Source organism: Lepidochelys kempii, chromosome 12 (assembly GCF_965140285.1).
Source record: "Lepidochelys kempii isolate rLepKem1 chromosome 12, rLepKem1.hap1, whole genome shotgun sequence".
In the NCBI taxonomy this organism is placed as follows: domain Eukaryota; kingdom Metazoa; phylum Chordata; order Testudines; family Cheloniidae; genus Lepidochelys; species Lepidochelys kempii.
The window spans coordinates 3,893,892-3,909,381 of NC_136391.1; the positions used below are offsets into that span (position 1 = coordinate 3,893,892).

Consider the following 15,490-nt stretch of genomic DNA (forward strand, 5'->3'; position numbering starts at 1 on the left):
TTCTCTCATTTGGGCTACATGTGTAATGATGTTCTTCCCCAGGTTGGGTTGTTCCTCCCATTCTTCCTTTGCGATGTCTAATATGCCGCATGGGTGGCGTCCATACAGTAACTCGAAGGGAGAGAATCCAGTAGATGCTTGGGGAACTTCTCCCATACCTGAAGTTTGCAATATGAGGAGGGTATCCCAGTCTTTGGCCACCACCTTTCGGATCATGCTCTTGAGAGTTCGGTTAAATCGCTCAACCAGACCATCTGTTTGGGGATGACAGACTGAGGTTCGCAAGGTTTGGATGTGGAGCAGGGTACATAAGTCTTTCTTTACTCTCAACATGAAGGGAGTCCCTTGGTCTGTCAGGATCTCCTTAGGGATGCCTACCCTAACAAGGCCTTAATTGACTGCAGGTGCTCCAATTAACCTACAGCCACCTTCCCTAGTCTACAGGGAACCACGCCTTAATTAGCCTTGAGCTTGTATATTTCCCCTCTAGCACTCTCCCACTGCTCCCTGGCCCTCCTGTATCACAGGGCTAAAGGGGGAGGAAGGCTGGGCTGAGGTGGATGAGTAATATCTAAATGCTAGGTGGACTTGGAGAGCTATAGCTTGAGCTTGTCCTAGTGAAAATATCCTCATGGCCACCTTCCTTCACTAGAGGGCACCAGGAGAGAGTGTCTGTGTATGGACCCATGTTAATGTAAAGTGCCTGCTGCAGTGTGGTGTTGGACCTGGGGGTGAGCTCTTCCAGAGGCCTGAATGACTGTCTTCATTGCACAGATCTACAGGGTACTGCGGTGTTCTCCAGCCAGGGGGATGAGTAGGAGTCGCTGTCTCAATCTGCCCCATCAAAGCAGCTAACTAGTGCTCCTTTGATCTTCCTCTAGGCTGCCTGGAAGCCTCCAGCAATTCCAGCCTCAGCAGCACCAGTGTCTTCAATGCAAGCAGGTAAAGTAATGGTTATTGCTTGAGAATGGCATGCGTGGGATACAGGTCAGTGAGACCTCCTTTCCCTTTTGTTGAGGCTGGGAGAGACTTGGCCGGGGTGAGGATGGAGGGGCGTTGTCAGGGCTGCAATAAGGGCAGCAGACCAATACATGTGTGCTGACAAGGCTGTCAGAGGGAGGCCTGGCCATGCAGGCTCTGGCTCTAACCAGTGCCACTCCTGTGCTCTTAGAGACTCCAAACTCCTTTTTGAGGGCCCCTAAAACAAGACACTTGGCCTTCTGGGAGCTGGCATGCCCAAGGGAGGGGTGGGCGTTTGTGAGGCAGGAGCTCTCTGCAGGGGGTGAAGGAATCAGCGCTTCAAACGCGCCATGGACAGAACCACGACCCCACCTGTCCCAGCCTTCCCTGCTCACCCCCTTCACTCCACCCAGCATGAGACCCTGATGACTGAAAAGGGGAGGCTCCCAGCCCAATTCGCAGAGACCTCCCAGAGGAGGGGAGAAGGCAAAGTAAATTCAGCTGTATCCCTGCCTGCTTGGGAAGCCAAGGAGATCACTGGCCTATTGCGAGTCTTGTTAGCTCAGCTCCGTCCAGGAGGTCCCCCCAGCAATGGATGCTGCTCTAGGAACCTAGAGAGAGTGGGAATAGCTGCTGTACGTTTCTGTCCTGCACAGCTGGGGTGAAGTTGCAGAAACTCTGCGTGGGGTCAGGTTTCAGAGGGGCAGCCGTGTTAGTCTGTATCAGCAAAAACAACGAGCAGTCCTTGTGGGACCTTAGAGACTAACAAATTTATTTGGGCATAGGCTTTCGTGGGCTATGAAAAGCCCATGAAAGCTTATGCCCAAATAAATTTGTTAATTTCTCAGGTGCCACAAGGACTGCTCGTTGTTTCTCCGTGGGGTGCCCCTTAGTATGGAGCTGACGGTTAATACATCCAGTCCCGCATTCCTTGCGCGTGCACAGCTTAATGAAAGGCTTTGTTTTAAGCTTGGGTAAAACCTGAATAGACTTCAATACCACCAGCTCACCAGAGAGTGTCACTGTAACTCAGGTGTTAATATGCCTTTGCACTAGTTTAAAGGCACACAATCAAACTACAGTCCCATCTCATGGGTTACTGTACCTGCTGGAGTCCCCCTGTTAGTTTTTGTGCCTTTACAGTCCTAGGCCCTGAGTCAGTAGACACACGTGCTTAACCGTAAGTGCAACAACAGTGGCCATAGAAGTCACTGGCGACTTGTCACCTGCTTAAAGTGAAGTACTTATCAGTGTGCAGTTTTGAGCCTTATCTCTCCCCTGTGTGTAACACAGCCTGGAAACTGACTAGCCAATGGGCTGTCAAATGCACCAAGTTAATGATAAAAGCCTTATACTGCAGAGTGTTAACTACTCACCAGTGGGCCAGTCCTGGAGTGTCCTGTCCCCCAGCGCATCACTGCCTTCCTTTGGAGTGTCAGGTATCTTTCCTGGAGAGGGGAATACCATCCCAGATTTGATGGGCTGATCTGCAGTGGGTCCACCATCATTACTGGCATAATGGGAGACCCAAAGACCTCACCTGATATCAGAACCCCTTGTGCTAGGTGCTGTACAAACGTGGTAAGAGACAGTCCCTGCTCTGAAGCGTTTACAACCAAAGTCGACACAGAGGGTGGGCGGGAGGGGGGGAAAAGAAGTGTAGCGAGGTTACATGACTTTTTTTTTCCAAGGTCCCCCTACAGATTAGTAGCAGAGCTAGGATTAGAACCCACGTCTCTGGGTTTCCTCATGATCTCAAGCCACTAGACCAGGGGTGGGGAAACTACGTCCACATCCGGCCCACTAACCAATTTAATCTGACCTTCAAGCTCCTGCTCAAGCGGGGTCAGGGGACGCTCCACGCATGCATGCTGCGGCTCCCGGAAGCAGCTTCATGTCCCCCCACTCCTACTCCTATGTTTAAGGGCAGCCAGGTGGCTCCGTGCGCTGCCCCCCTCCCAAGTGCCGCCCCCGCAGCTCCCATTGGCTGTGGCGTGGCCGCGCCTCCGCGTAGGAGTCAGAGGAGGAACATGCTGCTGCTTCCAGGAGCTGCTTGAGGTAAGTGCTGCCTACAGCCTGCACCCCCGACCCTCTCCCGTGCCCCAACCCCCTGCCCCAGCCCTGATCCCCCTCCCGCTCTCCGAACCTCTTGGTTCCAGCCCGGAGCACCCTCCTGCACCCCAAATACCTCATCCCCAGCCCCACCCCACAGCCTACACCCCCAGCCAGAGCTCTCACCCCTCCCGCCCCCCTCCAACCCGCTGCCCTAGCCTGGAGTCTCCTCCTGCACCCTGAACTCCTCATTTCTGGCCCCACCCCAGAGCCTGCACCCCCAGCCAGAGCCCTCACCCCCTCCTGCACCCCAACCCCAATTTCGTGAGCATTCATGGCCTGCCATCCAATTTCCATACCCAGATGTGGCCCTCGGGCCAAAAAGTTTCCCCACCCCTGTACTAGGCCACCGAACTGTGTCCCTTTAATAGTGCATTGAATTTTTTATACCCAAGCTGTCGCTGATGCAAGTTTCATCAGTGGACTTTACATGTAAGATGTTAAATAGAATTCGTTTAATGGCCTGTCGCTTCAGAGCCCACTCGCGCAGAGCATTCACTGCTGATGCGGACGGTCTGCCAAGCTGATTTCTCAGGAGCTTTTTTTTTTTCTTTAAATCGTGCGGGTGAAGTGTGCGGTGATACTGGAAATGAGCAGCCTCCACCCACAGGGCCAGTACAGCACAGGCGGTGCTGGGGCAAGTTTCCCCACACCCTGCCATTGCACCCCATCCACATTCTGAAGAGATGGATGCGAGCGTTGGTCAGTTTCTGTGCCAAAGGCCTCTGTGGCTCTCCAAAGTGAGCGTCGATGTGATGGCTGCTCTCGCACTGTCGACCTTTGTCCTTTAGGAAACGGACTGAGTCAGCGGCTGGATGTGAACTGTTGTTGGTCACTCTCCATCTGGGTTGGAGACAAGCTGATGGCTGAGAGAGAGAGAAGGCTCCTTCAGTCTCGTGAGCCATCCAGTCATGCATGTTCCAGTGAAGCATTGATGCTGATGGATCTGGAGCCTTAGCCCCCTACTCTGAAGTGCCTTGCAAAGGGATGCAGATCAGCTCAGGCAGATGGATGGGGTGATCTAACAGGGCTCCCCCATTCCTGACTTCTAGAATAGTGTAGCCGGATGTCTTTTTAAAATGCTGCCTAGGTTCTTATCCCACCTGCAGCCTCCTCGTATCTGAGCACCGTGCAATCCATGCATTAAGTGACGTGACCGTCACATGGGGCTTGCCCTTGCTCTCGTCCTCTCCCCGGGGAGATGTGTGTGCGCAGTGGCACGTTTTGTTTTGATAGGGTTTTGTTTGTTTTCGGATGTCCATGCTGCTCTTTGTTTGTTGAGAAGGCAGGTTGCATTGGAGTACAAGGTGGGAAGGTTTCTCATGGTACTTAATTCCTGGGGGAGTCTGATCCATAGTCTGGGACTGGCCCCCTAGAATGTGCTCTGTCCTCTGCAGACGAGTTCAACCCACGTGCTAGGAAATTCTGTTGTACCAGGGGAGTGGAGATATTGACCACTCTTTATCCTGGAGCTTTGAACACCCTGGGCCCTAGGTATTGAGCACCTTGAAGACAAACCTTGAAGGGGACTCTCCACTGGCTTCCCATAGAGTGTAGGACAGGGGTGATGTGTTGCTGAGGAGAGATCCTGCAGTGTTTCCAGAAGGCGGATGGCTTCAGGCCCAGGTATGTAGGAAGTACTGGGCAGCTTTGACACAAACTAATTTACACTGCAGAGTGTTAACTACTCACCAGTGAGCCAATCCTGGAGTGTCCCATCCCCCAGTACACCACTGCCCTCCTTGGGAGCGTCAAGTATTTCTTCTGGAGAAGGAAATACTATCCCATATTTAATGGGCCGATCCACAATAGCAATTCCTATGTAAAAGCCCACTTCTTGAGGTTAAAAGGGGCAGAGTTACTTGTATTTTCCCCTGTTAGATGTTTTCAAGGACCTGAAGCTGGGGTGCACTGGGTGCTACAGATGCACAAAAAATCAAGGAAGGACATATTAACAGTGGGTAAGGAGGCCCTTCCTGGCATTTAATGACTAGCTGGGGAAACTGAGGCCCTGAGGCAAAGCCAACTCAAAGGTAATCGTTGTTATAACCCTAGTACAATGGCTTCCCATGGGCATTTTCTTCTCTTGCATGCTGAGCTCTGTGCTGCTGCTGTCTGGTAGAAGTACTAATCAGGCTGTTTTGGTTTTTTAGCCATTACTGGCATGGAAGAAGCAAAACTCCCTTGTTGGTGACACACAACAGCACTGAGCTTATTCTGTTTTGCCCTTTCCCCCACTCTGGGTGTGTCTAGCTCCTTGTGGCAGGGACCATCTGCTATTGTGTGTGCACAGAACCTAACACAGTGGGGCCCTGGTCCACAACTGTGGCTCCTAGGCACTACAGTATCACAAATAATTAACCTTCTGTACCAAGCAGATAACATCCGCCATTGGGGCTAGGGTTACTTCAGAGAGCGGAAGTAATGAGGCGGTGGATGTGTCTCAGCTGAGTGGAGGTTAGAGAGCAGGATTTGCAGGGAGCCTTGTTTCAGAGCTATCCTAAACCTTTTGAAACAGGAGACGCCGGGCAGGAATTAGCAGTGGGTTTGACGGTCATTGGACAAGCTTACCCCATCCCGCATGAGCGTGGCTCTGCCCCACAGCAGGAAATTCCAAGGGATTCATTTAGCTTCCAGGGATGCCAGTTCCAGGTGGCTATGGGTGTTCATACAGACGTAACTCAGCCACGTGCTGTTACAGGAGGGTTCAGTCTTGGACAGTCACAGAGCATCAATCACTACAGCTGCCAGATCTCCTCTGTTCATCCAAAGCTGCCCCTCCCTCCTAGTGCATTGCCATCAAGCTGCTGTGCAGCTCCGGATTTTGAGGCCTCCTAGCAGTGAGGAGCAACAACATGAGATTGCTTGCGGCATTCGCTTTGCCGGGAATCTCAACTTGAATGCCTAGATTGTGAAAGGGAGTGATTGGCAGCACAGCACCCAGCCGTCTTGTTTGCACAGGTGTACGCAGACTGGGCTGTCAGGCAGCCTGGCTCTTGCCTAGTCCCTAGCTTGGACTGCGAGACAGGACCCCTGCCATCTGCCACAGAGCACTGAGTTGGACTCTGCTCACTCCTCATGCCAGCTCTGCTTGTGAGCAGTGACTCTAGCTCAGCAGAATGCAAGGCAGCAGTGTAGCTATCCGCGTTCGAGGCCGTGTTGCCCAGCGCACCTGCTCGCTCTGCCAGAGGCTCAGTGACCCTCAAACTGGTGCTGGGCTGAAATACGCCTCCAATCATTGCTGCTGCACTCCAGGCTCTCCCTTCCCCTCCTATCTGTTAGGCAGAGGAAGGAATCCAGGAACCCAGAGACAAACAGCGAGTGAAGCCCTCAATACACCCCACTTCTTGGGGCAGGTGTCCACTGGCCCCAGTATTCGCTGTCCATGGCCTCTGTGGAAGGAAGATTTAAAAAAAAAATAAAATAAAAAAAATTCCCATCCCCTAAACAGGGACTGGGGTGATCTCCTTCCAGGGGTGGATGGGGTCTTGTCTAATCTTGCTACAGAGTTCCATGGAGGTGGGGTTAGAAACGGAATGGTTGGGGAGAGAGCGGGGGCTAGGGTTTGAGAGATGTGTACAGAGAAGGGAGAGTGAAAAACATGAAGGACTCCGCTCAAGGCAAGAAAGGAAGGGGAAAAGGTGATTGAAATGAAAAAACTATTGTAAGACTAATCAAAGGAAACCCAGCAAGGTGCATACGCTGTTGAACAGAGCACAGTGCGCGTGTTCCTGTCTGTCACCCCGAGTTCCAGCTCAGGAGACCCATTACAGTAGAATGTTGAGAGACTCGGTATTGCCCTGTGCCGGCGAATACGGCCTGCACCCGCCAGAGCACAAAGACTTTGACGGTGCTTATTGGAGCACTCTGAGCTGCAAAGGCAGAGGCTCTTCAAGCCATCTGTGAGGAGCAGATAGTGGTGAGGCTGCTCTTAGAAAAGCTGCTTTCAGAATGGCCTGGGATGGAATGAATCCGTGAAAGCTGTTTCCGTAAGTCCTACTCGGTTTGCGTCTTCTCTGCGTTCGTGGAAGGCCGTTTCAACTTCTGCTCTGGTGAGGAGTGTGGTGGGGGGGAGCTGAATGATTTACTAAAATGTCCTAATGATTTACAGGCTTTACTACTCCTGAAGTCAGTAGCCGCTTGGCTTTATACAGGGAAGTGAAGCTCAGCTGAAAGTAATGAGGCTCAGTTCTTACTGCCTTCTGCTGGGTATAGGCCCCCCTCCCAAGAAAACAAAGTGAGAGGAAGAAAACAGACTCCTGATTCAATACCGGTGTTGCAAGCAGCTCCGTTCTTTACTGTCTGACCTTGGCTTCAATGTTGCCCGCCCTCCCCCGCCGCCAGGTGCAGATGCTGAAAGTCCATAACTTTTTAGAAGTGGGGGGAGCATGTTAGAAAGATTCCTTCTCCCCCATTGTGGGTGTCTGTATCAGGATGGTAAATCCGCACACGTGCAAGCAAGAGAGAGAAATGCACTTTAGAACAGCTTGTTCAGGAAGTTTTGGCTGCCTTTTTCTTTGTCTTAGCATACCCTTCTTCTTTTCTTAACATACCCTAGAATGAGCCATTAAGCGCTTTGCCCTGGCTATACTTCTCTAGACACTTAACTTGCAGGTTCCCAGGCTGCAAATGGAGAAGCAAAATCAAAGTAGCAACTGAAAAACCAGTGTTGGCATTAATGGAATATGGTGAGCAGAATGTGAGAGATGGCCCTCCAATGGCTACAAGCATTCAGGCAGGGGGGAAGGTGTTCCTGCTTCCCGCCGCCGGTTCTGTGTCTGAGAAACTGCACAGTATTGTGTCTAAGTTGCTGAAGATGTTATTCAAGAATGCAGAGAAAAGGAGGTCTGCACATTTGACCTGTGGGCACTGGGTGTGTTGCCTTGTTGGGACAGAAAGTGGTACCACTCTAAAGTGCATTGTGAACATTCAAAAACTCTTCCACAACAATCACCAGTCTCACTGTTGACTGAAAAAGGACTGTGGGCCTTGGTAGAATCCCAGGAGGACTATCGATACGTTCAGCTACTTAAGCATGTAGAAATGTGCACTGAATACCTGGAGTACTCTAATGCAAACAGAACGTGTCTTCCACAACCTTAGAATCTACTAAGCCACACCATCTGTAGGCTGGTCAAAGGACATTTGAGAGGGATTTTGTAGAGTCAGTACCAGACTGGGACCCTACCTTCAGTCTTGGTGGAAATCTGGCTTGATCGAATAGAACTAGAACCACGTTTCAGAGACACTGTGGAATCTGCCATAACTTAACAACAGAATTGATTCCAAAGGTCATAAGCTGAGCCTAGATCATGAAGGGGAGGTGCTTTTGGACTAAGGGGCTGAGATGACGAGAACAGCTTGCTTGGAACCGCCTTCACGCGGTTGGAGGGAATGAGTGCAGAAGCTGGTGAAGACGACCAAGAAAACCCTTGAAAGGGCCTTTGGGGGAGTGTGAGGTGGGGACAGGCTGTAGGAGAAGTTATCCAGGGGGTAGGAGGAGCAGGCTTTATGGAACAGAGGAGAGTGCTGAAGGAACGTAGTAGTAGGCTGTCTGCTAGGTTCTCCTAATACAGAGGTGGGCGAACTATGGCCCGCAGGCCACATTTGGCCCACGGGACCATCCTGGCTGAGCAGGCTAGCCCCCATCCCCTCCCCAAGAGCCTCAGCGCGCCGCGCCGTCAGCGCTCTGACCTGCCACTCCTTCCAGGCAGTGCGGCTGCATGGCTGGATCCAGCTGGGCAGCGGAGCTGCAAGCTCCTGCCGCTCTGAGAGGCATGGTAAGGGGTGGGGAGCAGGGGGGTTGGATGAGGGGCAGGGAGTCCCGGGGGCAGTTGGGGACAGGGGGCGGTTGGATGTGGCAGAGGTTCCGGGGGTGTGGTGGTCAGAGGACAGGCAGTAGGGGGTGGTTGGATAGGAGATGGGGTCCCGGGGGGAGGAGTTTGGATAGGGGTTGGGGCAGTCAGGGGACAGGGAGCGGGGGGGTGGGAGGGGTTGGATGAGTTGGGGTTCTGGGAGGGGCAGTCAGGGGGCAGTTGGATGGGCAGAGGTTCTGTGTGGGGGGGACAGGGAACAGGGGGGTTGGATAGGCATGGGAGTCCGGGGGGGGGGGGGGGGGGTTTGTGGATAGGGGATGGGGCAGTCAGGGGACAGGGAGCAGAGGAGGTTGGATAGGGGGTGGGGTCCTGGGGGGGCAGTCAGGGGACAAGGAGCAGGGGGGTTAGATGGGTCGGTACTTCTGAGGGGGGCAGTCAGGGGCAGGAAGTGGGAGGGGGTGGATAGGGGGCGGGGGCAAGGCTGTTTGGGAGGGGCAGCCTTCCTTACCCGGCCTTCCGTACAGTTTTGCAACACCGATGTGGCCCTCGGGCCAAAAAGTTTGCCCACCCCTGTCCTAATGTACCTATCATGATATCTAGGAATCCTCATTCTAGTGTTTAGATAGCTGGGCCTCTAGGTCATGGCAACAGGAGTATTTCCATGCCCTTTTCAGATGGGGATGGAACAGTTAGTGTATGACAGGGAAGTGAAGAGCACTTCCCAGCACATCCGCTTCCTAGTGTGAAATCCCTCACTAATAGGACTTTAGTAGGGTTGTGGTGCTATGGCTTTAAAAGAAAAGGGGGGGGAGGAGGAAAAGCTTTGGGTTTCTGCAGACGTGTTCCTCCAAGATTCTCCTGTGTCATCAAGGCCTTATGTACCTAGATTAATGGGCCACGCTAACTGCTCAGAGAATAGCAGCTTTCCCTCAAGTACAGTGTCCTGTCAGATGCTTTACAGGAAGGTTCAAGAAACTGTAACAGAGGCAGTTGTGGGACAACCCACCCCCAGGAAAGCTTCCTCCTAACCCCCAGGAGATACAGGTTGGGGGTTTATATTACTTCCAATAAGACAGACCTAAGACTTGAACCTGTGTTTCTTAGCTCCTCAGCCAGTGCTTAACCCATCAGGCTGCAGAGCTGCCAAACCAGGCTTTTCTAGTGATGAGTGAGGGGCTGGGAGCTAGGCTGTCGGGCACACCTGATCCCTGGGGTCACAGTAAGTAGGAGGGGTAGCATGTTGCGGCGGGGCTGGGCAAGTGTGTGCTCCTCTAGCCTATGGAATTGCACTGTTCAGTCTTTCACTTCATGCCCAGAGTAGAAATACATGTAACGAGAGAGGAGCTGCAAACACTGATACAACAGCCCTAGGGAGGAGAGGACTTTGGGGAGCAGAATGATAAACCCAATACTAAAGGTTCTCTGGCCATCTGATTTGAGTGGTATACGCAGGCTCTGCTTGTTCTATCCATCCATCCCTCTCTCTTCCCCGCCACCCCTCCATGCAGTGGGTTCCTGGTTAGCCAATCCATTAATTTAGCAGCTCTCGTCAGTTGTGGACTGTGTAAAATTGCTCCTTCGCTCTTGTGTAGCTCTGAAAGACAGCAAGCCTAGGCAGCTGGGGTCACTTGCCAGTTGATTTGTGGAAGAGGGGGTGCTGGGGCCAAGCTTCTGGGCTGGAGCAGCGCAGGGACACGTGCGCCCACCAACTGCTGTCTTTGCGCCCCTGGTTTTCTGTGCAGCACTGACCGGGTCCCCGTGACCCTCAACCTTGATGGGATAGTGCAGGTATTGGACTGCCACCTTCACGACACAGCCACCGGGATGATGACCAGAATTGCAGTCCTAAAATGGCTCTATCACTTGTACATCAAGACTCCACGGAAGGTAAGTCTGGCTTGTGAAACAATTGGTGCAATAGCCTGCTGCCTTTGTGGAGCTGGGTTGGAGCTCCTTGGTCTCAGCCTGGTTATCATTGACCACTTGTGTCTGTTGCAAAGCCAGTGTGTGGTCCTGGCTCAGTGCCTCAGCGATGTTCTATGACCAGCAGGGGGCACTGCATGTAGGGGGGAGGTACATTGGCAGAGCTGTATGGTGGAGCCCTTGGCTGCAATTGCAAGGAACTGCTGCAGAGCTAGAGTAATGGGGGTGCTGCAGTTTAGCAGTGGCAGACATGGGGATGAGCTGCAGGGCTGGAGCTAGTGGGGTGTTGTAACTCTGGCAGAGTGCTGCATACTTGGCTCTAGCTACAGTCTTTGTTCTCAGCGCCCATTAACCTGAGGCTTACAATCAGTTGGGGGCCTTTCTGCGCTCTTTCTAAAGGTGCCACTAGCCTAGCTGGGCTGCAGTGCATTGAAGGCGGATCTAACTGCAGAAAATGGTCCGTACAAACATGAGCAATACCCTGGCTTCCATCAAAATGAGCCCTTCTGACATTAGGGCCCTTAATAGCGTGGGTAGGCAAACCACTGCTCCTGGTTGAGGGATAAAAACCAAGCTGAACCTCTGCCCTGCTTCTGAATCAAACACCAAGCTTTGGGTTCATTCAGAAGTTACCTGTTCTGCTGACAGTTGTCACACCCTCCTAGCCCTTCAGACTCGTGTCCTTTGCCACCGCCTTCCCTCTCAGGAGAAGGCTGCCGTAGACCTCCCATAGGTACCCCTGTAGATCCGTTGTGGGGCCTGGACTGCTAGCGAGAGGCCTCTGAAAACTCTGCTCTGCACAGCGTCTCTGGGGTAGACCCGGGCTGGTTTCTCCCTTAAAGCTGTGTGTGGTTTCTGGGGCTCTTCCATCAGAGCTGAAACTTCCGACTGCCTTTGCAGGTCATTATTCCCATTGGACACTGTCTAGGACTCTGCAGGCAGGCCAGCCTAACGGGCATAGTACTTGGCACAGGGGTTCTTCCTGTTAGACGAGCTGTCAGGGGGAAGAGCGAAATGTCAGTAGATTTGGAGAAGCACCTGGGAAGGACCTTTTAGATCAGTCGCTCCTGACTTGCTGTAGCTGAGCTTTTATCAGTGGACTCATTGCAAGGGGAGAGAGTGCTTGGGAAGTGGTGCTATAGATGAATTAGGGCTTCTGTGGTGGTAGGTGTCCAAGTCACCAGATACAGTCCCTATCCTGAACAGCTTGGCCGGCAGTTAAAGCACATCTGGGGTATGATCCATGCATGGGTATTAGTGTACATCAGGTCTTGGCAAGGTTTTCAAGAATCCTCTGGAGGAGGAGAAGGGAATGAACTTGGCCTTTATAGATTGCGAGGTTCTTCCAAGAGAAGGTAGAGGGGAAGCAACTCCCTCTTCCTTCCCCTGGGGTGCTGTCTACCATTCCCAAAACAGATCAGTTCTTGTAGGACATGTCATAAGTTTTCTAGGGGGAGCAGCTGCCATCATTCACACTGCCTCTTGCACATCAGGTCTCATTAACCATGTGTGTAATCAGACAGGAGGTGGAATTTGAATTGATGCCATGGTGGCTGCAGCTCCACATAAAGAGGAGCCCAAAAATTCACCCCAAAACTACCCATGGTTTAAATAAGAAATTCTTCACTTGTAAGTCTCTTCTGGCTTTTCCTCTCTTGGGAAGGGTAGGAAAGTGACAGTGTCCCACACTAGAAATTTGCCTGCTCATTAGATAGGTATGGAATCAGCTCAGCAAACAAGTAACTGTGTGTCCTCCCGGGATTGTACTTGTTGGCCTAATAAGTTTGCTACTGATACTTTCAGCAGAGCTACTGTTTTGTTCCCTACTTCGAAGAGCTTGCCAGCTAGCTGGGAGGGGGATTTTCCAAGTACAATTGAAAAATGCGTGCAAAGCTGCACTAGCCTTTTGCCCTGATGAGGATGGCTCCTGGTGTGTGGGAGGGGATATTTCAGACTCTGTGTGACTCTGAGGCCATGTGTCTTTCTGGTTTCAGATGTTCCGGCATACAGACAGCCTCTTTCCCATTTTGCTGCGGACCTTGTCGGATGAGTCAGACGAGGTGAGTATTACACCTCATATAGAAACCCCCTTGGCTGTGCTTGCCAGCTCTCATGCTCTCATCTTAGCCTTTGGGCTAACCTGGATCAGCGCAGCTAGGTTGGAACACACCAGTTCGCTGTATTAGCTCTTCTCTGGCTCTGCAGGATTGTCTAGCCCTTGTGGCTGCAGAGAGTTCCCTGCACGTGACCCAATCCAGTGCTGTCTCACTGGGTCTACTGACAAACCCATCTCTAGCTGTAATTTCAGACTCCCACAGTCAAGCCTGGGATGAACCCCGTGACTCTAGTGTGTGAACTTCCCTACTCCCCTCAGTGGGCTGCTGAGCCAAAGCCTGGTGATGTTAAGGCCAGCTTGATCTGTTACTGACTGGCCATTGTGGGTGGGGGCTTGAGCACCCCTGCTGTCTCCTTTACTGACCTGTGTTTGGGGGAGAGGACCCAAGTCACCCAGCACAAGGCCAACCTTGGTGGAGGGGCTCCACCTGATTTGCAGTTGGTTACTTTCTTGACTCTACTGGGCAGTGTGGAAACCAAATAAAGTGTTACAGAAGGATAATTCTTGTGCAGTAGCTAGCCCACCACAATATCCTAGTGGAGACCAGGCCCTGCAGCTTTTACCACAAGGTAGCTAGGTGAAATCAACCCTATACTCTCTTGCCCATGGTTGGCCTGGCCTGGCTGCCTTGCAGTCCCTTCTCTCCACCAGGGTGGCTCGTGTGTTGTGCTGTGGTTAAACACACCTTTCATGGCAGTGCAGGTATAGGCTACATGCAGTACCTGGCTCTCAGCTGGTGCAGCCAGTATTTCACCAATCTGTGTCAGACTCAGTGTTACATTAAGCTGCTTTCAATATCCTTTCGCTCAGAAATCAGACACTACCTCGTTATTTGTGCCTGAGGGGGATCATGGGAGTGGGGCGATTAGGCCTGGCTGGTGTGCTGCAGCCAGTGTTGGGGTTGTGTTGGCCTGGTGTGCTGAGATTTTGACTAGCAACAAGAGTTAGGAGAGCTAAGGAGGGCCTTGCCCTGCCTTGGCAGGTGTCTCCACTTACGTGTTGTTGCTTAATGGATAAGGCTCTAGGCTTAGAGCCATGCAATGCAGAGAACTACACCAAAATACCAGGGTAACGTGCTACTGCCAAGGGAATACAACAGCTGGCAGTACTGCCTGCAGTGGTAAGAACTGGGGCTTAGGTGTTGGACTCCTGGGTTCTATTTCTGACTCTGAAGCTGATGCCCTGGGACATTGGGAAAGATGCTTTGCTTCACTTCGCTCTTGCCTGTAAAATTGAAATATTTACCTCAAGGCAGGGGGGGCTTGGATTTTAACCTGGGTGAGTGATGCGCTTTTGACATCTTCAGATGAATATTTTGTTCTTGTCTGCCAGCGATTCTTCTTGAGCTGTTCCTGCTGCAGAATTGATGACTCTGCACCTTGTAACAGGAGTGTGTGAGGTCTCTTCTGCCTGGCATTTGCTGGGTCTCTCTGATTGCTGGGGAAAGACAGGATTAGCCTCTCACTGATCAGCAAGAGTGTCTCTGCCATGAGCAAAGTAGGTGTCAGTATTCTAAAAGGAACATGCATGCTCGAGTCTTTGCTCCCTGCGTTGGGCCCAGCAATTGGGTGCTGCCCATCAAAACCTTCCATCCTTAGAGGTTTTTAAGGCCTGGCTTGACAAAGCCCTGGCTGGGATGATTTAGTTGGTGTTGGTCCTGCTTTGAGCAGGGGATTGGACTAGGTGACCTCCTGAGGTCTCTTCCAACCCTGATATTCTATGATACTTCCTGGTGCTTGGCATGGCATTCTGGAGGCACTTTGCTTTGCTTCCTGTCTAACAAGATGCTCCCATTCCTGAGAGCACGTAGGCTTTTCCTTGTCTCGTCTCCATTTCCTCTTCCTTCTCTTTTCTCCGCATCACCCTTCCCTGGTCCATTCTCACAGCCCCTAACATTCACCTCTTCCCCCTTACTACTTCATCAGGTGACTCATAAAGCCCTTCCTGCATTAGACATTAGCAGATCTGGCAGTTACCATCAGAGGCCGATAGCGTTCCTAACTTCTGATGCTAATGTTAGCTGTGTTAGAAGCCAGGAATGCAGCCGGTGTTAAATGCCTAATGCACATAGCCCTACTAGTGGTCTTTGGTAGACTCATAGGCTAGACTTTCTCAGCGGATTGAAAATAATGAAATATCGGCTTTGGACTGCATGACTAGGAAGGCAAAGTCGCCAAGCCTGGAATAAATCCTTGGTTAAGGGGATTGTTGAGAGATGGGGAAAATAAGTAATATCAAGGGAATGATTTGTACTTGCAAATCCAAGTGACTGCATGGCCACATTCCATACCCTGCTGCTTACGATGCAAGCGTTTTCAAAGCATCCCATCTGCATTTGCAATGCTCTAGAAAGCCCATATCTTGCAGATAGACTCTGGTTTGGCAGGAAATTGCAATGAGTCATGTTACAATTATGTTTCTTTTTAGTATTTAAAAATAAGCAATGCAGAAAGGACCCCGGTGATGCATTTCCTTCATGTGACGTAACTGGGATCAGCTCAAAAGTAATTTGAAGATTTATTTAATCCTGCCGATTTATGTAAATGTTTTTAACTTAGGAAAT

General features: G+C 51.6%; 1 protein-coding gene across 8 annotated transcripts in view; it reads left to right on the plus strand.

Moving 5' to 3' along the window:
• Positions 1 to 15,490, plus strand: part of VAC14 (VAC14 component of PIKFYVE complex) — a 202,864-nt gene that overhangs the window by 38,362 nt on the left and 149,012 nt on the right. For all 8 annotated transcript variants that reach the window (XM_073307160.2, XM_073307162.2, XM_073307167.2 and 5 more), the window contains 3 exons: positions 882 to 942; positions 10,631 to 10,775; positions 12,806 to 12,871. In XM_073307160.2, the coding sequence (XP_073163261.1) occupies positions 882 to 942; positions 10,631 to 10,775; positions 12,806 to 12,871 (272 nt within the window). The remainder of the gene's footprint in view (positions 1 to 881; positions 943 to 10,630; positions 10,776 to 12,805; positions 12,872 to 15,490) is intronic.